The sequence below is a fragment of the Anser anser genome (genome assembly GCF_964211835.1).
Source record: "Anser anser genome assembly, chromosome: 1".
NCBI lineage: Eukaryota > Metazoa > Chordata > Aves > Anseriformes > Anatidae > Anser > Anser anser.
The window spans coordinates 143021191-143048419 of NC_139720.1; the positions used below are offsets into that span (position 1 = coordinate 143021191).

The window sequence follows — 27229 nt, forward strand, 5'->3', positions numbered from 1 at the left end:
ACGAGACAAGACACGACTAGGATGTAATATTATAAAAATGATGATCATAGTATGGTAAGCTCTGTTAAAAAGGCAACGGACCCCAGAATCAGAAACCTGTATAATTAAAGGAACTCTAGCACTTGAATCTTTAACCGTTACTTCCCACGGTGTTGATTTAATTGCCACACTTCGCAGTAGTAAGGTCTGAGTGTTTGAGGGGAAAATGTTTCCTCTGGAAGGATGCTGGAAGACAGCAAGACTGGCAACAGCCTTCTTCCACTATCACCATATATTGTGCCTGACATCTTATGATAAAAGGTCCAGACGTATTGGGGACAAGTCAAATTATTTGAAGGATTTTCAGATGGTGTCAGTATGAGTTACTTGAACTTAAGATGCATGTGGGATATATGCCCTCTGGTTTCTAAAGCTTATACAATATAGAAACCTGGTACTTAATTTCTCTGTGGGGAGTAAACTGTCTTGATACCATGAAAAGAAGAAGAAGAAGAAAATATTTAGTGTATGTTCTTAAGTTTAACCTTAACTCTTCTCTCTGAAAGAGAGTTATCTTGAAAGGTGGTGAGCATAGCACGTTCCCTCAGTTTGTTTATCCATCATTCCATCATTCTGGATAACCCCTTTGAGTTTATCTAGCAGCATCTGAAGGTGCATATTCGGTCTTGCAGGGCCTTGTGAGCTCTGGACAATGTCCTCCAATGCCCTTATGTCTGTGGAGGACATGAGATGCCACACTTAACATAGTTATGGTCTCCACAGGCTGGGAAGCTGGTCTGGAGGATGGTCCTGGTAGGAACCATAAGATGTAGTATTAGGTATACTTGATCCTCTAATCTCCTTGCTGAATAGGCTTTAGGGTTTCATCTCCATAGTGCAGACTAAGCATCTTTTACATCTTTTGCGCTCCTTTCCCTGCTCTACTTCATCTCACAGCAAAATGGAAGTTCTGAGAGTCCAGCTGCGTATCCACCTCTTCAGATGTAGAGAAATCACATGCAATCCAGATAAAAGACAAGGACACAGGGAATATATGGAAGTTCAGAGAATGAATGAATCTGATTTCAAAATATTTCAAAACAAACATAATTTATTCTGGAACACAGCATTTCGTTGTGACATCTGCTGTTGTATTTATCGTGGGTGGAAAACTGGTTATGATTACCAAAACTCAGGCAAAATATAATCCATAGCCCAATAATTCAATGAATACAGCAGCAGTACTTTACTGTAGCTTCCATATCACAAGTCAGCAGCTAACATAGGAAAGCAAGGACCATGGGAACAGAGGTGACTGCTTGGGCAAAAGGGTACACGCAATATTTTTATTGTTACTCACTTACCAAGGTAGTCCTTAAGTATGGAAAAATGAAGAAATTGTAACGAAATTCAACACAAGAGCTCTCTGTGGCTCTGTGTCTGTTGAAAACAACAATATTGTTGTTTTTTTTTAAAAATTCCATCTCCAAAGTGCCATTCAAAAGCTGCGGTCCAGTTGAGTTTTATACCAATAAAAACACAGAGAATGAATGTCTCCAGGGGAGAAAGCATAATGCTAGTGTGAGCTTGGATTGCTTAACACCACTGTCTACATTTGCCAATTCATTTTTAAGAATTTAATTGACAGAAAACTGACTCATAAACTACTTGTGTATTCCACATTATTGTTTACTGTCTTTTAGCCGAGGAGTATGCTAGCTCTCCAGGCAAAGGAAAGTTTAATTGGAGAACAAATAAAGCTACTGCAGGTACTTTGGGAAACAACAAGAAATTATTAGTTCAAAATGTAATGCAACTGCTGAGAGAAATTGTCTTCTGTATCATGATTCAATAACAGGAATTATAATAAACGAATTAAAAAATGCATAAAATTCATTATAGACGCTGCAGGCTGTTCAGACAGGTCTGAGGACAGGATTAATCTCCTCCAGTGTAGACATCCACAGCACAGAGAGATGTCTATGGCTGAACCAGTCACCTGGCTCTGTGCCTGGTGACGGGAGTGCAGCTTGTCTCATTTTCAAGCAGAGGGTGACCTCCCTGTGACTCTCGCTGACCACAGCTGGAGCCTGTGCTGAGATGAACTCTATGTTCTGAGTGCTCAAGTGAGGCGTTTTGAAAGCCCGAGGGACCTATGGACCAAAAGTCCCAAGGAGCTTGCCCTGAAGGGAAGTTTATGTAGCACTGGAGAAAGAAAAAACAAGTAGAGGAGTGTGGCAGTGGGACACTTGGACACCTTGAAAATAAGGAGGTTGGAGACTGTTTTAAATTCTGCTGAGTGTTGTAAGACAAGGATAGGATTTAGGAGAAGCTGTTGTGCTGTAATGAATTGGTCTCCTTGTGGTAAAATAAGAGAGAATTGCAAGGCTACTCTTAGATGGTCTGAGGTAATGTTTGTGTTTGAAAGACATGTGGAAGGAAAAGGAAAGAACCAAAAACATCTGTTAGTGTTATGTGTTATGAATACTGCCGATGACTAAAAGCCTACTGAGAAAAAAATAGGTGTGTCCTGATTGATGTGCTACAATGAATGACAGGGATGCCACAGGGAGGGCCCTGTAATAGGTAAGCTTTGTTTATATACGGGAACTGCAATGAAGCTGTGCCTCATAGGCTTTAACTCTGTCCATTTTGATGGTGAAACAATTTTGGTTGCATCTAATATGCTGGCACTGAGCAAAAGCTATGGCATGACACAGCCATAGCAGTCTTCCGCTATGAAAGTGTTTGTGTTCAGTTCTTTCCACATGTACTGGTAAGAAGATGACTGAAATCCAGTTTCTGCTTCTTGTTTATAATCTGACTGTTTCTATTCTCCTTCCTCTTTTCCTGTGGCTCCTCTATTTGAGAGGTAGGTGGGTACAGGGTGGGCACACAATGACTGCGAAGAAAAATCTGTGTCAATGACTACATTTTGGAGTTTATAACAAGTACTAAAGAATAGCAGATAGATGTCATTAATATAGTGTATATAGAAATTCTATTAATGTAGTATTAATACAAACCCAATAATAAGAATAATTCATGAGCCTTTCTCCCCAGGGAGCATGAAAGTACCAAATTTTTTGAGTAAGGGAGCGTGTTGTAATGCCGGTTACATTAATTACCCCAGACTGTTTGGTCTTTTCCTAAAAGTTCTTTGCAATTAGGCTAGCACTGGATCTCTATTCAGTTTGTACACAAAGCTTCTGAGGACTAATTAATTAAAAGCTACTAACAATGGCAGTACTAATTATTTGTTATGACACTTTAGCAAAGTCAATGTCTTAGGCTGGCATAGAGTTAATTTTCTTCCTAATAGATGATATGGTGCTGTGTTTTGGATTTATGATGACAACAGTGTTGATAACACACTGATGTTTAGTTGTTGCAGAGCAGTGCTTACAGAGGGCCCAGGACTGTTCAGCTTCTCATGCTGCCCTGCCAGCCAGGAGGCAGGGGGTGCACCAGGAGCTGGGAGGTACAGCCAGGAGAGCTGGCCCAGGCTGACCAAAGGGATATTCCATACCACGTGGTGTCATGCTCAGCAATAAAAGCTGGGGGAAAGAAGGTGGAGTAGGGGATGTTCAGAGTGATGGCATTTGTCTTGTCAAGAAACTGTTACATGTGATGAGCCCTGCTTTTCTTGGAAGCGGCTGAACATCTCCCTGCAGATGGGACATCGTGAAAGAACTCCTGTTTTTGCTTTGCTTGTGCATGCTGCCTTGGCTTCAGCTAGCAAACTGTCCTTTTCTCTAGACAATTCTGTCCCCAGTCCCACCCGGGGAGAGTGAGCAAGTGGCTGTGTGGTGCTTAGCTCCCTACTGAGGTGAAACCATAATAAGCAACAAGGTGAGAAAATAGAAAATCAAAGCCTTTGAAACAACTCAGCGATGATGCTAGCACAGGATGTCTGGAAATGCATACAGCAGACAGAAAATTGACTGCTTGGCAAAAATCAAAAAGAAGTCAACTATTCTGCTGTGTCCCTGGAAGCATTTGAGGCAGCATTTAACACAGCGATTTATATTCAGGCAGTTAGAACTCAGCCCTATGTAAGACAATAAACTATTCTTCAAAGGGAAAGGGTTCATGCTCCAGTCATGGGAAATCACTTGCTGTTGAGTGCTAATTCTTTTATTTTGTCATGTGCATTATCTTCCACACAGCTAGTACTTTGATTTTCTTGCCCTTCTTTTTTTGCTTCAAGAAATGTCATAGCTCAGGCAAAAATAGTTCAGTATTTATTTTCCTATGTCTCCTGCTGTTTTGAGGCCACAGCTTTTACAAGTGCTAGGAGAAAGCAAGAGTACTGTCACTTTTACCTGCTTCTGAGGCAACTAATCCTTTCTAATCTGGGGTGAAATTATCAATACATCTTAGTGTCTCTTGGGACAGAGGTTTATCTTTTTCAAAGCTCAATCTACTGCAGGTTACTGCTCCCAAAGATTCTTTCACTTGCCATATTTCAGAGTCTGCTCTGATTTTGTGCATATATATATATTTTTTTTCACTCTCCTAGCAATATAAAGAAAATTTATTTTGTGTATGCATTTCCTCAGGCCACTTTGTTGCTCCAGTTTGCTTGGTTTTGTTCATATAATTTTAGTGGTATTCTAGCAAGGGACTAGATAACCTGATTATAGACATTCAGACATTGTACACTTTGTGCAGACTTTAATGTGTTCTGCCTCTTTCTGGCTGGGTAGAAAGGCTAAATTAAAGATTCTTTTGCTCACAGTTCTAGGTTCCTTTCAATCACATTGCCCTTTATTGTATAGTTTTTAAGAATAATTTCTGAGGGTACACGGTACATAGGAAATTCCAAATGCAGAAGTTAAACAGCCGCTTCATAACAGCAGACAGATAGTAGTCATTATAGCTGAGGGCATTTCAAACTCATGCTAGCTGTATGTGAAGGATAAACTACTGCATCCATCTTAAAGAGTTCATTGCAAATTAGTTACAGCCATTTCAGTTGCACTTCTGCTGTCTCCAAGAGCTTTAACCCACAAAGCAGGATAAGATCTTGAGGTGGCTGTGTGTCAGAGATATAGTTGTGAAACTTGATTTTCATTTCACTGAGTCACCTATTGGCTAGCGAAGCCATCACTTTCTTTGGCTCTGGTGAGTTTTGTTACTGCCAGCATATGGGCTCCACCTCAAGGAAGTGGAGGGAGACCAATAATAACCCTGAAGTTATTCCGGGATATGCCTTGAGAACTGCTTCAGTTCAGACCAGAACTATTGAGTTAATGTCAGAAATACAAGCACTACTAATTTATTTAAGTGTAATCGGTAAAGCCAAAAAAGCAGGGTTTTGGACCTGCTTATTGTGGTGGATTAAGCTTGGCTGGGCAGCAGGTGCGCACCGAGCTACTCTCTCACTTCCTCTCCTCAGCAGGAAGAGGGGGAAAGTATGATGAAAAAAATCATGGGTTGAGATAATGACAGGGAGATCGCTCACAAATTACCATCGTGGGCAAAACTCTTAGCTTTGGGAAGACTGATTTTCATTACTGCCAATTAATAACAGAGTAGAACAGTGAGAACTCAATAAAAATAAAAATAAAAATAAAAATTACCAAACTAAAAACATCTTCTCCTCCAGTCCATCCTCTTTTTAGGTTCAACTTCATTCCTGATCCTTCTACCTCCTCCCCTCGAGCGGCTCAGGGGAATGGAGAATGGGGGCTGTGGTCAGTCCCTAACACCACATCACTGCCACTCCTTCACGGTCCCTCCCTGCCCCTGCTCCCCGTGGGGTCCCTCCCACGGGATGCCGTCCTGCCCGAACTGAGCCTGCGGGGGCTGCCCACAGGCAGCAGCTCTTCCAGAACTGCTCCCACATGGCTCCGTACCACGGGGTCCATCCCCCAGGAGCAAACTGCTCCAGCACGGGTCCCCCACGGGCGGCAGCTCCCCCCAGACCCCTGCTCCTGCGTGGGCTCCTCTCCACGGGCTGCAGCTCCGGCCCGGGGCCTGCTCCTGCGGGGGCTCTCCATGGGCCGCAGCCTCCTCCAGGCCACATCCACCTGCTCCACCGGGGGCTCCTCCACGGGCTGCAGCGTGGAGATCTGCTCCGTGTGGGACCCATGGGCTGCAGGGGGACAGCCTGCTCCACCAGGGGCCTCTCCACAGGCCGCAGGAGAATCTGGAGCACCTGGAGCACCTTCTTCCCATCCTCATTCTCTGACCATGTCTGCAGAGTTCTTACTTCCACATTTTTTCACACTCCTCTCTCTTACAGCTTTTCTGTAGGGTTTTTTGTCTTTTCTTAAATATATTATCACAGTGGCCCACACAGCATCACTCCCTAGCTCAGCTCTGGACAGCTGTAGGTCTGTTTTGGAGCCTGCTGGAGCTGGCTTTTATATGAAACGCGTGGTTCCTGGTGTCTATGCACAAAGGCAACCCCTGCAGCCCCCCTACTGCCAAAACCTTGCCATGTAAACGCAATACACTTAGTATGAATGAACAAGACTATAGAGTTTCTGCATGTTAGAGGCAAAAAGAAAAAATCACCAGCAATTCTCAGCATTCTTCTCAGGATGCAGGGAAAACAGTCACAGAAAAGATAGGGCAGAAGCATCTTGTCATCCTGTAAAGATATCCACAGTGATATGCATTTATAGGAGTGGATGGGAAGAGAAAGGTGCTTCTAGCTCTGCTGCTTGCATTCCTGGTTAAGAGTTGCAATAGCAGCCACACCATTGCAGGGACCTCCTCCACTTTAGCTGCAGTTGCACATGGAAACATGTGGAACTGATGAAAAATCTTCCAGCTCTTTTGAAAACAAAATTTAAATACCTGTTTTTATTCTAAACAAGACTCCAATTACTAAAGCTGTCTTTTGAGATATGTGGTGTGTTCAGGTTTTTCACTTACTTAAAATGGCATTTTGAGATCAGTTGATCTAACCAGTATAAATTTGCTCCAAGTGCTGACAGATATTTCTGATCAAAAACGAACACTCTTTGCTTTGTGTGGAAATGCTGGACAGTGTGACTGAACAAGTCTGAACACATGAAAACATGCTTCAGATTACTGCCATGTGTACAAAGCAGGTTTGACCTGTCCTTGAAGTAGCACTAAAAGCGCTATTAGGAGTGCAGTGTGATGTCTTTTTACTTCAGTTGCTATTCCGTACTACTCAGTCTCAGTTTGAACTTTGGACTTGGTTGAACATTCTGCACTAAACAGAAAATCGACGACTCATTCATTTAAGATTTTCTGGAATGAGCACCCTGGTAGACACAAGTTCTGATGTTGTGTTGAAACAGGTATGTTCAGACTGTAGAAACTGAGAACTGGTTTGTGTTTTCAAAGATCTATAGCTTTTGGTGCTACGGCAATCTGTAGCAAGACAGTATAAATAGATACTTTGGCATAACTTTGTGTTTCTTGTTTTCTTTTCACATTATCCTATTTTAAGCAACAAGTCCAAAGTGTCCCATGGAGAACTTCAGTGGAACTACCAGGAATACCAGAATTACCAAATGTGATAGCCATCACTTCCCACATCAGTGATGGATGAGTCAAGTGCTGTACCTTTCAGGACCAACAGGAACTAGTTACTGTATTACTCTGAAGTTCACCCTGGCCAGATACTCCAGGATACTGAAGGACACAAACCTCTGTCCAGTTTCTTGATGCTGACTGATTCCTGAACAATGAAGTCTTACTAGCAGCAACCTGGCATCTGCCCAGAGGTCTGAGCCCTGAAACATGCCCCAGAGACATGCAGTTGGAAGCAACGAGAGGCTTTTCCCAATTGCGTGAGCTCAGTGCCTCAGTATATTCTCATGGTTGACTGTATAATTGGGGTAACAGGCTGGGTTGTACAACTTATGCGGGAGAACAGTTATACAGTAGGATAAGAACAGACTTTAGCAAAATTATTCTCCTCTAACTGGAGTCCTACTAGATGTTTCATGATAAATTCATCTACAACACTCAGGAAACTCTAGGAAACATCCTCTACTCTGAGAAAGATGCATACTTTGCCACTGAATCACAACTTGGCAGTACGGACACTTGCGTGCGTTCTTTCAGAATTGTACTTTTGGTTCCACATGATCAGTTTCTGTAAAATGAGTGCCAGAGAGTACTTTGTTTTTTTTTTTTTTACTTTAGAAGTGTGGTTGTGACAGATATGAGATACCACAATTATGGAAATAGTGATGTGTGCCAGATTCTAGAAATGACTACTTTATCTTCCAATATGTAGGTGTTACTCTTTCTATGAGACTGATGGGTTTCTGGCACGCTCCCTGTTCCCTGGCTTTCCTGCTTATTGCCAGCTACTGGCAGAGACTTCTTTCTATGAACCCTCACGAGTCACCGACTTTCAATCTAGTCGTGCAGCTGAACTGGAAGCATTGCTATCATCCTTTGGATATTGTGGAATGATGTATTGCACAAATAGCCACTCACAGCACCTTAGTATCTTTGTTCTTAGGATTGTTATAGCCTATGAAATGAATGTTTCAGTGTTAGCCAGTCACCTTAACACCACCCTTGAGTCAAAAACTGTGAAGGCAAAAGTAGATTAAAATATTCCTTTAACAGAGCTAAAATATATAGAAGTTTGCAAAGGTTTATAAACACGGGCAACAGAAAAAGAAATTTACCCATCTAGCTCATAAGGTTTTGTCTCACGCTTTATATCATCCAATAAGCTGGTAAGCATTTCATGGCTTTCCTTTCTGAGAACTCCATGGCTCAGGGAAGCTCTTCGTCCTAAAATTGTCAACACAGAAGAAGCCCAGTAGGACAATCCCTTCTTTTCTCTGATTAGTGTTCTCAGTCTAGCCTTTTTCCCCCCAGAAGACTAAGCTTTCCACTTTGGAAATGGCAATCGTTGTGTAAGTCTGGAACTAGAGGTTTGGCTGTGCCATTTAATAATTTAAAACATTCCTTCCCACACTTTTCCAACCCCTTAACTAGTCCCTTCACACTGTTTTTGGAACTGTTCAAACCGCAAGGGGAGCCTTCTTTTTATGTTACGTTTTTATAATTTGTATTATGAATGCTTACTTTATCTGGAATCTCAATGGAGTTTATGCAGGTAGAAGGTTTTGAATAAAAGCAGAGATGGGAATAAGCAATCACTGAGTACCCTCCAGTCACGTTTTTGAGGAGTGACCAAAAGTATGTTGGGTGGAATCAAAATGAAGGAGGCTAAGTCCAATTCAAGGAGGAGAGGACACTGAATTGAGAACTATAGGCAAGGAAGCGATTCCAGAGGAACTTTTTCCTGTTTGGAAAAAATTACATTTTTATGTTTGAACATGCTTAATTTCACCATCCAAGTAACGAATGAGAACTTCTATACAGTTACTACTGAAATCCAGAAGGAAAAAGCTAATTGTTTGAACTGGAAGAGTGATGCCCTGACACAGCAGAACGGACGGATGACCAAACAGGACAAAAAGTAACCACTTATTTGACAGAAAGCAAAAAAGCTCTGCTCCAAACCCGAGCATAGACTCATAAACTCATGTTTATGGCCCTGAGGAGCTTTGAGGAGGGCTCCAGACCACGGCTCTCCACGATCCCTGAGGGAAAACAGCCAGCGTTGACTCCGTACCCTCGGAGCCATCCCCCGGGCGGTGCAGGCCGAGGGGCGGCCCCGGGGAGGGGCGAGTCCCCGGCGCGGCTCGGCGGCCGAGGCGGAGCCTGCTGCTCGCCCGCTATGTGGCGGGGTCGGGGCGGCCGCCGAGGCTCGGGGAGCAGACGGAGGTGAGGAAGGGCGGCGGGCGGCGGGGCTCGGGGGGCCGCCTCGGACTGAGGCGCGGAGGGGAGGGCGGCAAGGGCCCTGCGCTGCGGGCCGCGCGGGGGCGCGGCCATTTTCCCCCCGCGGCAGCGAGGGGCAGCGGGGGCCGGGCGGCCGCTGGGTCGCAGCGTGCGCGGCACCGAGCAGCCTCGTTGGGAGGCGTTTCGCTTTGGCGTGCCCCTGTGCTTCTTCACCGCGTGTCCCACTGCACAAGAGCAGGTAGGAAAGGCTGCAGGGAAGCGAGAAGCGTAGGAGCGCCGAGCGTGCCACGTTTTAAGGCTTATAACAGGAAGCGGGACAAAGCTTTTCGTAAATCTCCTTGACCTGGTAAAACACCACAGCAACTGTTTATTGCACAACCCTGATCAAACAAGGACTTTTTTTTTTTTTTTAACTGTTAGTTACGATGACAAGAGCAGGCTTTGGGCAAAAGCACTGCCTTGGTAGAGCGGATCTCCCTGCAGCAGCCGTAGCGGCTGGGATGGTTGCAACCAAGGCATTGCACGACAGCTCTCGATGGAGCGAAAGCTCGATAGGAGTGGGTCGTCACCCAGCAGCTACCGAGTTGAATCACGATTCAAGTTTTCAAGTTTCCAGAAGCAGCTCTTAACTCTGGGGAATTTCGCCAGGGATGTCAGGAAAACGCTGGATGCGTTTTGTTTTTGTTCCTCATAAGCTTGGTAACTTCGGTCTTGTTTGACTTGGGCTCCTTGTATGTGCTTAGACTCTCAAAAACAGTTCCTAAATGAACACTTGTCTTTCATACCGATTGTGAAATTGGAATGCTTTGAAAGCTGGGGAACTGACTTAAAACTCTTGCACAAATGTTTAATAACACAAAATCCTTAACTTAGATCCTTTTAGTTAATCCTCAAGTGAGAAATACTTTCTGGTTTTGGTAAACATTTGATTTTATTTTTTTTCCCTGAGAATAATGCATTAATTTTTATATTTTTTTTGCATCACTGTGTTTTTTATACTTACAGTTTTATCTACGTGAGCCCTCCAGGTCCTTTTAAATGGCTCTGTTTTTTGAAAATGATGGTGAAAAAGTAATAATTTACTTTCGATTTAAGTAACAACTTCTTCATATTACTTTATACTGACAGGTATCAGGAGTTGAAATGACATAGAAAACTGCTACAAGCTCTGACTACAAAATGAGCTTCTTCAACTTGATGCTGAAAGGAGGAACTGGGTTTGATTTATTTAAATACTGGTAAGTTCACTTCCTTGAAGGTGTCATGGATGCTCTCATTGTCTCCAGTTTGATGTGAGGTGGAAATTTGTGGATAGGTATCTTTTCATTTTGCTGGCATCCATGGCTAGTTACCTACATCTACAGATATCCATCTGTCTTGTCTGGACATCCATCCATCTCTGTCTCTCTCTCTTCCCCCTCTCCTTGTGCTTTGATGAAAGGTGAGGCGGTATCTGTAACAAACATTTAGCTCAGAATCTAGGTATATGGTTGCTAACACTTTTTCTCAAAGCTGAACTGGATATGGTCAGCTACATTTGGCTCATTGTATTGAGCACGTTAGACAGGAAAGTTGGGACCTCAGGTAGAGTAGACGGGAAACAAAGTATGACTGGTAGAAAGTCTGTTTTGCTTTGCTTAGCTTAAAAAAAGCCTAATGACAGGAGTAGACACACCAAGGAAGAAGGTGTGAGCTGTATGAATTGTTGTGGTGGGGTCTTGTCTTGGTGGTTGTATTTTGCAACAAGTACATTTCTTTTGTTTGTTTTTGTTGTCCCTTCCCCCCCCTCCCCACTGTTTCAGTTAAACTTTAATAAAAATTTTAGTTAAATATAAAAAGGTGACTCATGTAGGCGTGCTTACAAAATTGGGGCACTTTATATCTCAAGTTGCACTTCAAGCATAATTTTTGTTTTTTTCTTTATGGCTTAGAGACTAAGGATCTGTTGGTCCCCTAATAGTAACAAGTCCCTGTAGGTAGTGATCAATATTGAAAATCAGTTAAATAAATTAATAGCAAAGTGCTGATAAACAATTGAAGGATCTAGATGCTTTCTAAGCTACTATCCTGAATGATTTGTCATTGTGTTGGCCTTTACAAAAATCAGTCATGTCCATGTATTTGTAAATTATTTACAAGTAAAATCATTTAAAAAGTTGAAGACAGAAAATTTTGAAAAGAAAGCTACGGTTATGCCTTTTTCACAGCTTCCTGAAGGACAAGTTTGCTTAGGGGCCCAATATGTCTTTAAAAGCTGTTCTTACCGTGTTTAAAGTTGGCAGTATGCCTAAGGCAAGTAAAATGGCAAGTTCTGTGATGACAGGCATCTTTCGATGAACAAAAAGTCAGTATCTTAAATCAGGTCAACATATTTTCTATTTCTGTTTTCAAGATGTTAATTTAAAAAATTTGAAGAAGTAATAAGTCATATTTCAGCTACGGGAAGGTAAATATTAGGAAAGTAACTTGGAAATCAAAACTTTTCTTTTTTTAGTAGATCAAACCACAGATATGATTGGTAGGTGGGTGGTTTGTTTTTTTCTTTTTTCGAAAAGATTTCGCATACAAAATTTTTTCCTTTGAGCTCAGCAAGCTTTGAGCTGAAATAGTTTTTCAAACTAAGTATGTAGGCAGTGTCATCAGTGAAGTTGCTGTTCTCTCTACATGTGAGACTTTTTGAGCCTCTGTAGTTGTGTCATAGGGCATCTCATACTGCTGTGACTGAGGTAGAAGGCAGTACAAGGCTAGTCACTAGGTATGTGAACAAACATCTGTGTTTTAAACAAAGTTTCACATTTATGGAGTCTGAATAATGTTTCGCTGTATATTCTTCTTAAGAAAGAATGCTTGTAAGAACTTTTTGTGTCACTTGAAACCAGAATAAAAATGCTCTGCATATTCTCAGATATTGCAAATACAAAAGCTGGAGGCTTCTTCCCTTCTTTCCAGAGTTTCCAGGTTTTATCATTGCAGTATATGAACTAGGGGGAAAGAAGCTTGTAAACAATAGAACTTTTCCTAAAAAGTTGAGCTTTATCATACACTATTAGAAAGACATCCACCCTTGGTATTTGAAGCTAGTAATGAGTGCAAAATGTAAAGTTTAACCTGTTAGATTGCTTACTTATTTTTGCCCTAAATTTAGGCATCGTTTACTTAGAGTAGTCAGCTCAGTCTTACAAAGTGGTTACTTATGTCTGGCTTTGTTGATTGCTTTGACATGTGTAATGTCGTCTTTTTGACAGAAACAATATTTTTCAAATCTCTAGAGTTCTTGGTCAGTCTTCGCTGCAAGTTTTGTTATTCCGCTTTTGTTTTAAGTAGTGTCTCCAGTGTAGGCACAATTATGCTCTTGCTTTTACATTTAGGATGACTGTTGAAAAAAATTATCTTTGTGTTAGCATGACTATTTTGGTTAGTTGGGTTTTCAACCAAGTGATTGTCCCCCTGTACTTGGCTCTGGTGAGGCTGCATCTCAAATTGTGTGTTCATTTTTGAGCCCCTCAGTGCAAGAAGGACATTGAGGTGCTGGAGCGTGTCCAGAGAAGGGCTACGAAGCTGGTGAAGGGCCTGGAACACTAGTCCTATGAGGAGCGGCTGAAGGAACTGGGGTTTTTTAGGCTGGAGAAGAGGAGGCTCAGGGGAGACGTTATTGCTCTCTACAGGTACCTTAAAGGAGTCTACAGTGAGGTGGGGATTGTGCTCTTCTCCCAATCACCAAGTGATAAGACAAGGGGAAATGGCCTCAAGTTGTACCATAAGAGGTTTAGGTTGGATTTTAAGAGAAATTTCTTTACTGAAAAGATTGTTAGGTATTGGAATAGGCTGTCCAGGGAAGTGGTTGAGTCACCATCCCTGGAGGTCTTCAATAAACGTGTAGATTTAGAACTTAGTAGCATGGTATAGTGAAGAACTTCAGTACTAGGTTAAAGGTTGAACTAGATTTTTTCCAAACTAGAACTAGATCAGTTTTCCAAACTGAACTAGATCTTTTCCAAACTGAAAAATTCTATGATTCTATTGTCCAAATAATCTGTTTTGTACAATCACTTTTTCCCTTTTCATTTTTTTACAGGTAAACTGGAATGTCAAGAATGATGATCAACTCTGACAAGTTACAGGAAAAACACTTACAAGGCAACTAAATAAAGGCTATGGTATGAATGCTTTGTCAGATAAACAGATAAACTGTTGTTTCAAATCCAGTAAATACTTGGAAGCTTTTATATTCCAATGTTGAACTCGGTTCTGTGTGTCCGTTCCTTCTGCCCTGACGCCTCCATATGTGCAAAGTTTCAAAAGAAGTAGCTGGTGGGGCCTATACGTTGCTGTGTGAACTATATTGGATATAAAAGTAATTCAGGGCCATGGGTGTTTTTCAGGGAATACATGCTCTTCTTCCAAGCCATTTCTAGCTGATTAGAGTACTAGCACCTGTGGTCATTGCATTTGCAATGATTGTTACATGGGAAAGCAGATTGCTTTAGTGCAATCTGGAGTAGCACACAGAATAGTCACGTAGGAAAGGCAAGACAGTTAAGTGCAGACCTTAACCTACAAAGAACTGCCAGAAAGGAAAGGGGTCAATTGTTTTCCCGCTGGCTGTCAGTGCATGGCTTGGGAGGGGCTCTGATGACTTCTTGCCAAGGAAAAAGCAGGTCCGTCTGAGAGAGGGCTTGGTTAAGATGCAGAGATTTTGTGGAAACCAGCTGTGGGCTATGAGGGCAGTGGTTTTCTGTTCAGTCGTGTATGTGTTAGAGAAACCTGTGAAGAAGACCTGAGGTGTGAAGTGCAACTACAGTTCTAGGAGGCTTTGCTGTTTTGTGTCTGACCACAGCAATTCACATCACCCACGGTTTCCACATATGTTTGTCTGAAAATGTTGTCACCGTTAGACACGAATTTAAGTGCCTGCCAGATCACCTTAGAGTTACAGTACGTTTGTCCTCCAGCAAAGAGCTACAAGTTCATCAGCTGTTAAAAGCAGTGCTGCCTCAATGGTAGGAGCACCGTTTGCAGGATGAAACCTCATGTCTCTCTGCAATTGTGTCTTTCGTAAATGTGGAGAGAGGAGCAGCTTAGTCAAGCTTGGTATCAAAATTATATAGTATAACTTAAATGTTAGCTGTATGCTACCATAAGTTCATCCATGTTAAAGTTGTTTTTGGGTTTAGCTAGGCTGGCAAAAGAAAAATACACGTTATGCAAGAGTTCTTCCAGAAGAAAATTGGAAAAGTTCCAATGGAAAGCTGAAAACTGAGCAGCCTTCTGTGGGCCCCAACTTTGGTGGTGGCCAAAATCTTCAAAGGCTGGGGTTAAACTGCCAAACCGAGTTTTCCCTCCCCACGATGACTAATGCTTTTCCTAAATTTTAAAGGAGTAACGCAGGGTGCAGAGGACAGTGCAGCTTGGAATGCTCATACCACATTAATGGAAAATATTTTTTTCTTTGCAGCAAAAGATGACATCAACATTTTTGCTTATTGGTCATGTAATTCTACTGATACCCTTGTTCAGTGCTGGTAAGTTAAATACGTTGTTGAAATTACCATTTTAAAAAAGTGACAAGTTGTGCATGTCTAGTCGAAAAGAGTTACTGAGAGAAAATAGTGGATTCAAAGTGTTAAAGATATTCTGAATGCCGCGTTTTAGATTGAAGTTGCACTGGGCATGGGAAGGACAGGTTGACATAAATAGTTTTAAATCTAGTCACATAAATTTAGGGTACTGAGGCTTTGAATAACCACTCCCTAATTCCTTTAAAGAAAGTGTAAAGAGATTGGCTTCCTTGACTACAAGTGAGCTGTTAAATGCCTTCTTTAAGAGATGTGCTGTTTCTCTAGTCCTGAAAACAGAAAGGTAGAGGCCAGTTTCCTTTGCAATTAATTAGTAATATTTTTAATGATAGATCTAAGTTTTCAGTAGAGTTTAGGCTACATAATTTAACGGTATTTACCATGCTGTTCTTAGAATAAGCAGGAAAATATTAACGGATCTTAATTAGTTTAAGCTCTATAGGGAACTATTTCAAAATTTTAGATTAGGTGACAGGATGGTGGTAGGGGTGGAAAGGTTACTGAAGACGTATTTTGAAATTCAGTACGTTAGCTTTGAATTTTATGGTCATTCAGCAAAATGTGCAAAATAAGATATTTTTCATACAAATTCAGTGTTGCATATGTATGCAAATGTTTGGAAGCTTTTAAAATCTGTTTTATGGCCAAGTGGCCTACTCTGTTTGTGATAAACTGGTATTTTCAAAGTAATTTCGGCCTGTAGGCTTGAGTTCTTAATGACTTCTTGTAGTATCTGTCCGTCTTTCCTCTCGTATTTTTTGCCTGATGTTTAAAAATCCCTTGCTAGGATGCATGATTCTGTCATGTAAACTTGTTCCATGCCTGTAATTAAAAAAAATGCTCTTTATGCTCACCTTTTATGTGATGATCACAGTAGCATTTTATCATTTAAAAGGTGGTACTATTGGTAGAGGAGAAAAATTGCAAATACATTAAGGAAATAACACGTTATAGTCAAGATTTCCTACTCTAAGTACTGCATCTCTTCAAATTTAAGTTACATTATGTGTTGGTTCACAGTCTTTTTTGGTGGGTTGAGGTCTTGATCTAATTCCACGCAGTCATGTGCTTCAGGTCAAACACGTCCACCCCCCCAAATTTGTTTTTGGCACTACAGTTGGAGTAGTGTGTGCTGCTACTGTTTTCAGTATGCTTTTGATAGATGGTATCTACATTAAGAATATGGTAATTCTTCATAAGTGCTAGCATGCTGAAATAGGTAGGATGTGAAAGATGTCATGGTTTGCAGTGATGCTATTGCTGACTACTTCAATAGGGAGAAGTTATGACTTAAGCTTTGTGAAGTATGTGTTTATTCAACCAGAGGGTACTAAACAGACAAGAAGCAGTAATCTTGTAATATTTTAATGATAAATAGTTACAGACAGTCTACTTCCTAATTCTTTTTAACTTTGAATTGATATTAATACTTCTTAAAACAACAACAGCAAAAAAAAACATTAAAAACACTAATAACCGTTTTCTCTCTCTCTTTTTTTTTTTAATAGAAGAGTGCATTATTTGTGATTACTTTGTGCTTGTTGGAGAGCCTACAGCTATCAGTTGCCCAATAATAACATTGCCAGCGCTTTACTCTGATTACAATGTGACATGGTATAAAAATGGTAGTAATACACCCATAAGCACAGAGAGACATGCCAGGATCCATGTGCGAAAGGGTCTGCTTTGGTTCATTCCTGCAACGCTGGAAGATTCTGGACTTTATGAATGTGAAGTAAGGTAAGGAAAGGAGGAGGGAAACAACTGAATTACTAGTACTTACAGTGGAGTAACATCTGTAGGACTTGGGTGTACAGGATTTTTTGTTTTAGGTAGAAACCTTAGATCAGTTAAAAGCACTGTTTTGACTGTGCCTTTTTTTTTTTTTTTTACTTAGTGCACTTTTTTTTATCCCACGTGTGTAGAATTTAGCATTGCAAAAGTGGTTCATATAGAAAACTTATGTTAAAGCTCAATAATATTAACAATATTATTGTTAATGGGTGTGGGGTGTCTTGTTAGTTTTGAATGAAGGCCACTGAAAAAAGTCTTAACTCCGTCAGTGTTTCCTGTGTTCAGATGGCTGCTTGATACTGACACATCAGAATAACACTTTGATTTCTTCTTTGAATGTGGTTAAATATAAGAAGGATCTAAGTAGAGAGAGTTCTCTTTATGTTACAGAGGATCAGCAAATACAGACTTTCTTGAGAGCTTTACGACTTTTTCGGAATCCTTTGGGAAATATACAAATCAAGATGCTGTAAACCATTCTTATATGTTTTATTATAAAACATTGCAAAGCATTACTGGTTAAAAATGGGAATGCATATGAAGAGCAAAGCAATGTGCTAGACAGCTTTAAAGACTGAGAGTACTGTGTCTCCAGCACTGTTCAGAAGATCTAAGTGCATGGAGAAGAAACAAGAATCTTTTCAGCTTGTTGGCATCTTCAAGCTCTTGTTATATTTAGAGCTCAGATTTTTGCACTGGAATTTACTGCTTCAGGTGCTCAAATCTTACAATGGCTGAAATTCAGAGTGTGCTGAACAGGAAATTAATGCCAGGAAGGCGCATAAAATTTTTGTTGTTGATGTCGTGGTCTTGCCACATCATGCTGAGAACAACTAACACAGGCTTTTTGGGTGACCCAAAATTTGTTTTAGTAGGGTGTAGTTAGGTGTACTACTGTGCATACAGCACACCAGTTATGTTGAAGGAATTTGGATTGTGAGTGTAGTAACAGTAATCTGCAAGAACCTCCAGTGTAGGCACAGGTCATAAGCTGTTGCAGCTTCTTACTTCAGAGTCAGTAATGAATCCCAAATTGAAAGAGGGAAGAAATGCAACCCCTTCAAAGCTAACTAGTTAAATAATAAACATTGTTTTAGTTTAGACACTCTTGCTTTGTCTTCTCTTGGGCACCTTACCTCTGAAGTCTGGCTTGCACAACATCAGCATGCCAAAAAGCACGTACTAAAGTTCCGTTGCATTAACCAGGCTATATTTTGTTCATCAGGCACTTAAGCCTTAATTATAGCATTTGTCAAGGTGCAGCAAACAAAAGTTATAGCCAGTTATGTCAAAACATACAGTTGACTTCTCTGGAAACCCCTCTCCTAACAGAGCACTGAGAAATGAAGAGTAAACAAGAAGTAATGAGTATTCCTTTATTTCTGGCTTGTACTTCTGCTTTCTAGTGCTGTATCTTCTGGAGAGCTGCTGTACCACAGGTTGTTCTCTGTTTCCTGTAAGCTCTCAGTCTGAAGTAGTTTCACACTGGTGTTTCATCTTGGTGTACATGGTATTCAAAAGCTTTGTCTCTCTTCTGCAAAAAGTTAAGCCTTCTTTTCTTAAAGTGTCCCTTCAAGGACACAGCCTTCCTTCATAGGAAGCCTTTCTTCATAGGAGAGGTGCTCCAGCCCTCTGATCATCTTTGTAGCCCTTCTCTGGACTTGCTCTAACAGGTCCACATCTTTCTTGTGCTGGGGGCCCCAAACCTGAACGCAGTACTCCAGCAAGTAAGATAAGTCCTGAATTCCCCTCCGGTGCTTCCAGAGCAGAGCAGATTCCACTTCTATTCACATCAGAGCTTATCCCGATCTCTCATGGTCTGGAATGGGGAGTGAGGAGCTGAGAGTGGTGTTTAAGAGCTAAGGAGACTGTAGCAGGGGTGGTAGGAGAAAGGCTGGTGGAAATATTTAAGTCCCTGTAACTCCTGAAATCTCCTCTCTATAAACTCCCTGAGCTGCTGAAAACAAGAGACCTTGTTGTTAGTGACCTGACTTGTCTGCTCTTCTCGTTACAGGGGTCTTAATCGCTCTAACCAGAAAACTATAAATTTAAAGGTTTTTAAGAATGATAATGGTTTGTGTTTTAATGGGAAAATGAAGTATGACCAAGTGGTGAACAGCGCAAATATTGGAAATATTATATGCCCTGATCTAGAGAATTTTAAAGATGAAGACAATGTTAAGCCCGAAGTACACTGGTATAAGGTATTGTACATAAATATTTCAGATATAGAACATAGAAAATATTCTATTTAAAATACGTTATGATGTAATTGTGAACAGCAGCTTTTGGAAGGAAAGTTTATTCACTGTGAGGTTTGAGTATGGCATCTATGTTGCCATACTCTTGGGAAGATGTGAGGAGGTATGAGAGATATTTAAAACAAAACAAAACAACAAAAAAAACAATACTGTGTCCACTTTGACTCTGAAAGAACTTGCAGTCTAAAAAATGTGTTGCTTTTGTTTGTTGATTTGTGAAGTGTCCAGTTTATATAGGTGATAAGTTCGTAGGTAAAGTATGGAGGCAGTAAGTTCAAAAACTTGTGTTTCCTTAAATATAAGGCTCTGCATAGCTATTTCTATTTCTCAGAATATTAGGCTTGTCTTAGCTGTTGATTATGGTGCAGCATTCATATGCCTCTTGCTCTGATTCTGGCAAAATACTCTGTAGCCTATTCAAGCTCGGAACAGTTTTGTTCTGTTTTTTTTCTATGCTGAGGTAAAATTCTAAGGCAGTTCAGCTCTTAATTCTGTTGTTGGTCTTAAAGCACCTATATGGGCCTGTATGTTATATCTGAAATAAGATGCACAAATGTAGCACCAAGGTTCTTTTTGAGATGATGTGGTTGTAAACTGCTTACAGGTCAGAGAAGAGAGAGGATTTTTTTTTTTTTTTTTTGCTGCTTTTGCATTGCTGCAGATGTGATAATACTCCCAACAGCATGAGTCACTGCTACAACAGCTCAGTTTCAGGGAAGTAGAAATGTAGAAACGCACAGGCTCACATAATGGTTGAGGGTGAAAGGACCTCTGGAGATCATCTGGTCTGACACCCCTGCTCAGACAGGGTCACCTAGAGCACCTTGCACGGGGTGACATCCAGGCGGGTTTTGAATATCCCCAGAGAAGGAGACTCCACAGCCACTCTGGGCAACCTGTTCCAGCGCTTTGTCACCTGTACAGTAAAGAAGTTTCTCCTTGTATTAAAATGGAACTTCCTATGTTAGTTCGTGCCTGTTGCTGGAACCACCGAAAAGAGCTTGGCTCTATCATCTTGACACCCTCTCTTAAGATATTTAGACACGTTGATAAAATCCCCTCTCAGCCTTCTATTCTCGAGGCTGAACAGTCCCAGCTCGCTCAGCCTCTCCTTGTAAGAGAGATTCCCTAGTCCCCTCACCATCTCCGTTGCCCTCTGCTGGACTTCCTCCAATATGTCCAGGCCCCTCTGAGGCCCCAGGCACAGCCCTCCGGGGTACCAGCGAGTCCTCCCAGCTTTGTGCCACCAGCAAACTTGCTGAGGGTGCTCTGTCCCTTCATCCAGGTCACTGATGTGTAAGTTGAACGAGACTGGGCCCAGTCCTGACCCCTGGGGACACCTCCAGCTGCAGGCCTCCAGCTGGACTGCTGATCACTCCAACACCGCTGAGCACAACCCCCTGAGCTCTGCCATCCAGCCAGCTCCCAATCCACCTCACTGGCCCCTCATCTATCCCACACTTCTGAGCTTGCCTAGGAGAATGTTGTGGGAGACAGTGTCAAAGGCCTCCACTGCAGGTGTAAAAAACTTCTGGTACACCTGGGGTTATCTATTTAACTCAAGATATTAAATGAAGGCAGTGAACTAAAAGACTACATTTGAAAACTTAAAGAATTGGCTGCAGTGATATTTAAAAGGTGCAAATGCAGCAAGACCTCTTTGGGCTTCGTGTTGGAGCACAGTGACGCTTATATATGACCCACATTGTGGTTTTAAAAAAAAAAAAAGACAACTTTTAATTTTCAATAAAAATAGCAAGATGCTGATTTTTATTTATTTTTAATAATCAGTAGAGTTCATTAATGGGCTTAATTATAAGATGATTAGTTCCCCTAACTCACAGGTACTTTTGATATATCTAGGAGTGTAAGCCTGGATTTCTAGAAGACAAGCGATTTATGTTGGCAGAGGGTGAAAATGCTGTCCTGATTCACAATGTATCTGTACAAGACAAAGGAAACTACACATGCCGTATGGTATATACATACATGGGAAAACAATACAATATTTCACGAACCATGAGTCTAGTGGTTAAAGGTGAGTTCACAGAGGTGGTTTTGTTTTTTTCCTCTACTATTGTTATTTGTATGCAAGCATAAGCAGTCTGGCATGATAACTTTCAGCTCTGTGAAAACAGAGCTCCAGATTATCTTTAAATCATTTTTTTTCCCTAAAAAGCTACAATTAAAGTACAACAATGCATATTGCTTACCCTTGAGCGTTGCTTCAGAGGAAGAACTGTCATAGGGAAATGAGAAATGTGGGGTTAGAAATCAGAAGAAAGCAGTGGTTATGGGAGTGTTGGTTTGTTTTTGCAAAAAACATGTAAATAACCATTAAAACAAAAACAAACAAAGATTTTATTTATTTATTTATTTATTTTGCTGAGACCATCACAGCAGAACTCCTGCTGGCACTATTGGTCAACTTGTCTCTGTAGACAGCATTAATAATGACCTGAGCGCTACCACGGCTATAGTCCTTTTGGAAAGGAGGTAAAGTGGAGGTAAAGGTTGGAGGTAAAGTGTCTATCTTCTTAGATTAAATCAACATTCTTAGTTTAGATAGGTGACACAAGAACAGTGGCTTGTTAGCAGTGAGTTTAAGTATCATGCAGAATGATAAAATTCTAGCCCAGTTTGTGCATTCTTGACAACTCTTTTACTTAAATAGATGTTCACCTGATGTAGGAGGTCACTGAGGTAATTTCTCTTTCTCTTCCTTATCCATCTCTTCAACAGTTCATTGCGCTTATTTGCTTGTGTTTCTGTTATCTGTTTTTGTATTATTCTACATCAACTGCCAGTAAGTCTGAGACTTTTTTTTTTTAAATGTTTTAAAGATAAGCTAAAATTTCCTGCTGTCTTGGAAGCTAAAATTTGGATGAGTACAGTAAATTTCATTAGAGATTTTTTTCCATTGGAATTTTGAAACTGGTAGTACATAATGGTGCTTCATTAGTACCAAAAAATAAAATGAAATCATTGTAAAAGTGTTGGTTGAAGTAAGTCATGGAACTCATTGTCCAAAGATTTCATTTTTCTTTCTTTCTGTTAGAAAGCCCACTGCAGATGAGACCAGAGTTTATTTATCCAAGGAACAATACAATTGAAGTGGAGCTTGGTAAGTAGTGACTATTTAAGAAATCATTAAAACTTAGAAAGTCTGGGAGTTTATCTGTTTTACTGAAATAACACGTTAACAATTCCAGTGATTTCAGCAAGACTGGTACTTAGGCATCTGGATTGATGTTATCTGGAACACAGATGATAGAACATGATTCTCCCAAGTAATTTGCAGGGAGAATAACTGTGTGCACCTAAGATTGGAGTTTCTTGACCAGCAATGTCATATGTTGGGTGCATCTATTTTTTGTTTATTGCCATATGCCCTTTGTACCATTTCTCACTGCCTGTGTCTTGACATATGTACAGTATCATTGGGAATACAGCTACAAGTATGCAACATCTTAGGATAGTTACCAGTTGACTGGCTTAGTAGTTTTTCTCTTCCTCTGTGTTTCCTGTCTCCCTTCCCTCTCCAAAAAATTGATTTTTATTCCTTCTTCTAGGGCATTAAACGGTTTCAAATACCATTTTGTACCAAGTAGAACTGTTTCAAACTAAGTCTTTGATTTAAAAAAGGCTTTAACTGATCTTGGAGAAGTGTGAGTGGCTATTTACTACAATTTCCTAGTGCAGAGAGATCTGAGATGTCTTGTACTGTTTTGAGTAAACAACTATTAGCAGTTAGGGCATTAAAGAAGCTCAGAGGAAAGGTCATGTTGGGGCTTTAGCTCCACATGGAAACTGAGCCTGTAGCACTGTGGATTATTCTTATGTAAATCACCGCTACTTCTGCTGCTGCTTTTACTGGCGTTGAGTTTACAACTTCATGTGAAACATCTTGTCCTGCTCAACTTCTGACTTTGAGCACATGGTAGTAAACTAAAGTGAACAATGCTGAGATACTGGGTAGTTTGTTTCCTTGCTTGTTTTTTTTCTCCATTTTTTTTTTCCTTTTTCTTCTTTTCCTTTTCTTTTTTGACTTCTACAACTTGTGAAAGATATCTTGTTCTAAAGTTGCCAGATTCTGGTGAGGATGAGATTTTGATCAGAATAAAGAACAAGCTTTAATAGGAGTTACTTTCCTTCAAAGTTTGGAAGGTTTTATTTTAAACAATGAAGTTTACAGAAGTGGGAAAATTCAGGACCTGATACAAATAGTATTATTTTATAGACTTACAGTGCTGTGGTCTTCAGATGATCATTTAATTCTGTTGGAAATAGTTAGAAATGGCTCAACAGCCTCCTCTCTTCTGGTAATTACAGCTTCTCTGGTTTTGTTGGAAATACGTCTGAAAAGCTCTATTTGTGCTCTAATAAGGAAAAGCACTATATGTGCTGCTAATAGGAAATTTATTTGCCAGATCTTAGGCTGAAATAGGGATACTTGCCACCATCCTTTTATAAACTCATACAGCCCTCACCTTTTTATGAAAACTTACCTTTCCTTTGCAATTGTAACTGTGGAAGAAATACAGTAATATCATGGTAGTGTTTCCATGTACTGAATCTTGCAGCCACTCAAATGTCATGTAAATCTTATCCCAAATTCTTACTGGTAAATTAATTACGACTTCCCATATAATTCAGAAAAAATCTTGCCAGTGCAACCACTACTTAGGAGTCAGAAGTGCCTAGGACCTTAAGAAGCATTTTCATTTACTGTATGCATCCTTTAGGATTTTCTTTTTCCTTTGATCGTACTTGCTGAGAAAATGGAGAATAAAGTAACTAGCAGTCCAGGGCCTGCGTGTGGTCCTCAGCCTGTATTAGGATTTGTTATGGGACAATTTGTTTAGATTCCTTGATATTTTAAATGAACAGTTGATCCCCATTTGTTATGGCTTGAATACTGTTGATTATAACTTGCTGTCATATTATTGTTCATTTTAGCTGGTCTAAGGTACCCAAATCCAGCTTTAAGTACCTCACAGATCCTAAGAAAGCAGTCACACATGAGACTAAAGGGAGACACTTACACATGGGTATCTGCATATGAGGTAGGTAGGGGCTTCAACTCATGTTATTATTAATAGGACCTCAATTCAGTTGCCTAAACATAGATGTCTAGTGCTGTTTTGGATGAACTGGCTGCTCTAGATACGCAGATTTTCTGAAGATCTGGAGGCCTATTTGCCAGCTCCCTACAGATGTCTGGGTTTCTGGAGAACATCTGAGATGTCACCATACTATGTATAGCCAACTGATTTGGGCCCTGGAGATCTGTCAGTAATAGTCAGTGGAGTCCAGAGAGCCATTCAGATATAAGACCCAGGTGTCTGTTTTAATATGAGCAGAATCCAGTGGAGGTGAACTCCTTCATAGCTCAGACATCTAGTTCACATGTAGACATGAACATTCAGTTACCTACATTTAGGGTGGGATTCACATCCAGATTGGAGACACCCAGTTGTGGAGTAGAAATGGATGAGTTTAATGGACTCTGCTTTTCATAAGGTAGGTGGGTTTTTTCTTATCCCTCCTTTTCCCAGTTGTTCCCTGGTCACTTGATCCTGCTTCTGTTACAAAAGTTTCAATTGCTGTATTTAAATGGTTTGTTTTGTTTTGTAGGCTCTCACGTAGTCATGGAATGCAATGTATCCTCTGGCATAAATAGCTTGATTCCATACTGGGAAGTTAACGATGAATACGTTGATGACTTTGATAGCACCTACAGGGAACAGTTTTATGAGTAAGTATCTTTATACATTGAACTGTAAGTGCATTTCTAGGTGATGTAACCTGCAGTTACTTGCAATGAATTCACTGTAAAGTTGACTAGTAGTCAATGGCAGTGGTCATTGAAAGACTGCTTAAAAGTGCATCAAGTACATTATATTCTTACTGCTTGATTTTTAAAAATAAATAATTTATTATAAATACTGATGCATGAATACATGGTACAAATGGAATGAAGCAGCCATACACACGTTTTTAGAATGCTATTATGAAACATATCATATTTATGCCTTACATATACATTTGTTTTTATGAAATTCTTTTGTTAATAGACTACATCTTCCCCTCCATCATTAATATGGGAAGGGTAGATTGTTCCAAGGCAAAAAAATAAAAAAATAAAAAAAAATGCCCTGTTGAAGTACAGATGTGGCTGTTAATTTCAAAGAACACAAAGGAGAAGCTCTTGTTGTAGAACATCTCTCTTCCAAGAGAGCAGGACCTTTGTTACTCTGTGGTGATTGGTCTGTGCTATTGTAGAGTGTAGATATATTGATGCTTTCTCATTGTAGCAACCACTGCTATTAATTATAATCCTTAAAACTTATTACAGAGAAGTATGTGGGGGGGAAAGGGTGACAGGATTTTTAGCTTATCAGTTCAGACTCATGCAGAAGCATTGTTGTTTCCACCAAGTGCCATCGTCAGTTAAAAAAAAAAAAAAAAAAGTCTGGTGCTACATTGCAAACTGCTTTCTTTTCTACACACCTTTTAGGTTTGTAGAGGTCAAAAATGAATGTTCATGTATTTGCAAATAGTGTTTAACATGAGATAGATTCAGCAGAGATTCCAGTTTCTATACTGATATTTCTTTTTTTATTTTAATCCTTTTTTAATGACAGAAAGGGGATGCCTCATGGAATTACTGTAGCTGGAACAAAATTTAACATTTCAAAAGTGAAAGTAAAGGATTATGCCTATAAATTTTTCTGTCATTTCATATATGAGTCTCAACAATTTACATCATACATCAAATTGGAACGCCCAGGTAAAATATCAAATCTTGATAAAAATTGTGATCAATGATGCCTACTTTTCAATTAGTTTGACACCACACTACTTGCAGCTAAAACTGTGTTTCTTAGCAAAATTAAAGGGAGTAGCACTTTGAATTTGCTTTGACTTCTCTTGTTAGGTATTTTAGCAAGCATTAATGAAATACTTAAATACATTGAAGCAAATATTAGGCCTCGGTGGAATTCTGTGCTTCATTTCGCACACTTGCAAAGAAGCATGTGGATCAGAGGAGATCGTGTGTGTAGAAAAGAGGAGTGGAAATGGCCAGTTCTCTTAAAGAGCTGAGGGGAGACGTAACCAAGGATGGAACAGTGTGTCAAAAGCAACTGAACATACATGCGCTACCTGATTGTCCTGTCCTGCAGTAACAAATAATGGGCTCAGATTGCCAGGAGAAAAAAAATAATCTGTTTAGATAGTAGGAAAAGCTCTTAACGATGATGAAGTGAAACAGTGAAATAGATTGCTTGGAAGGTCAGGGAGTTTCCATTACTGATGCATATGCTTTGTTACCACCTTCTAGATAGGCTCAGGAATGTTGGTTGGGAGCATCCAGCTACTTGTTGAATACCCCTGTCTTGTGCCCAGAGACAGGGTAATTTTGACCTGGCACTGGTTAGTCTGAAATCTCTCTTTTTGGTAGATGAACCTTCAAGTAACGGTAAAATGAGCTTGTAAAAACTCAGATGCAAGATTCAAAAAATTCGTTCTTTGTAGTCAAGAACAGATACACAGAAAAGCAAACCATTAGATTTTTTGTGTCCATTTTTATTTTTTTGTTTTTTAATATAGCTACAGAATATTCCCTGGTCTCTTAAGTGACAAAGCCGATTTTATTGATTGCGAGCCAGTCCTTTGACAGGTGTCACTTTCAAATTTACATTTAGCTGGCCACATTGTAAACAGATAACTGACTGAAAGTGGATGCCAGCCCTATCTTGCTACATAACTATAAACAAATTATTTGCTTACTGTAAATAAAGGCCTTCACAATGATTGACAGGGTAGGAATTAACCTCAGACATTCTTAAATGCATG

General features: G+C 40.3%; 1 protein-coding gene across 6 annotated transcripts in view; it reads left to right on the forward strand.

The window, feature by feature from the left end:
- The window catches only part of LOC310892621 (interleukin-1 receptor type 1-like), a 50906-nt gene that overhangs the window by 16652 nt on the left and 7025 nt on the right, over positions 1-27229 (forward strand). Inside the window, exons 1-11 of one of the 6 annotated variants that reach the window (XM_083820623.1) lie at positions 9584-9723; positions 10867-10976; positions 13238-13403; positions 13814-13895; positions 15194-15260; positions 16823-17054; positions 19123-19312; positions 21233-21407; positions 22428-22493; positions 25007-25127; positions 26017-26162. In XM_083820623.1, coding sequence (XP_083676749.1) covers positions 13893-13895; positions 15194-15260; positions 16823-17054; positions 19123-19312; positions 21233-21407; positions 22428-22493; positions 25007-25127; positions 26017-26162 — 1000 coding nt within the window. In that variant the 5' untranslated portion in view covers positions 9584-9723; positions 10867-10976; positions 13238-13403; positions 13814-13892. Of the gene's footprint in view, positions 1-9583; positions 9724-9801; positions 9977-10206; positions 10438-10866; positions 10977-13237; positions 13404-13813; positions 13896-15193; positions 15261-16822; positions 17055-19122; positions 19313-21232; positions 21408-22427; positions 22494-25006; positions 25128-26016; positions 26163-27229 lie in introns of those variants that run through there. The other 5 variants (XM_083820624.1, XM_083820619.1, XM_083820620.1 and 2 more) reach the window with 5 other exon arrangements.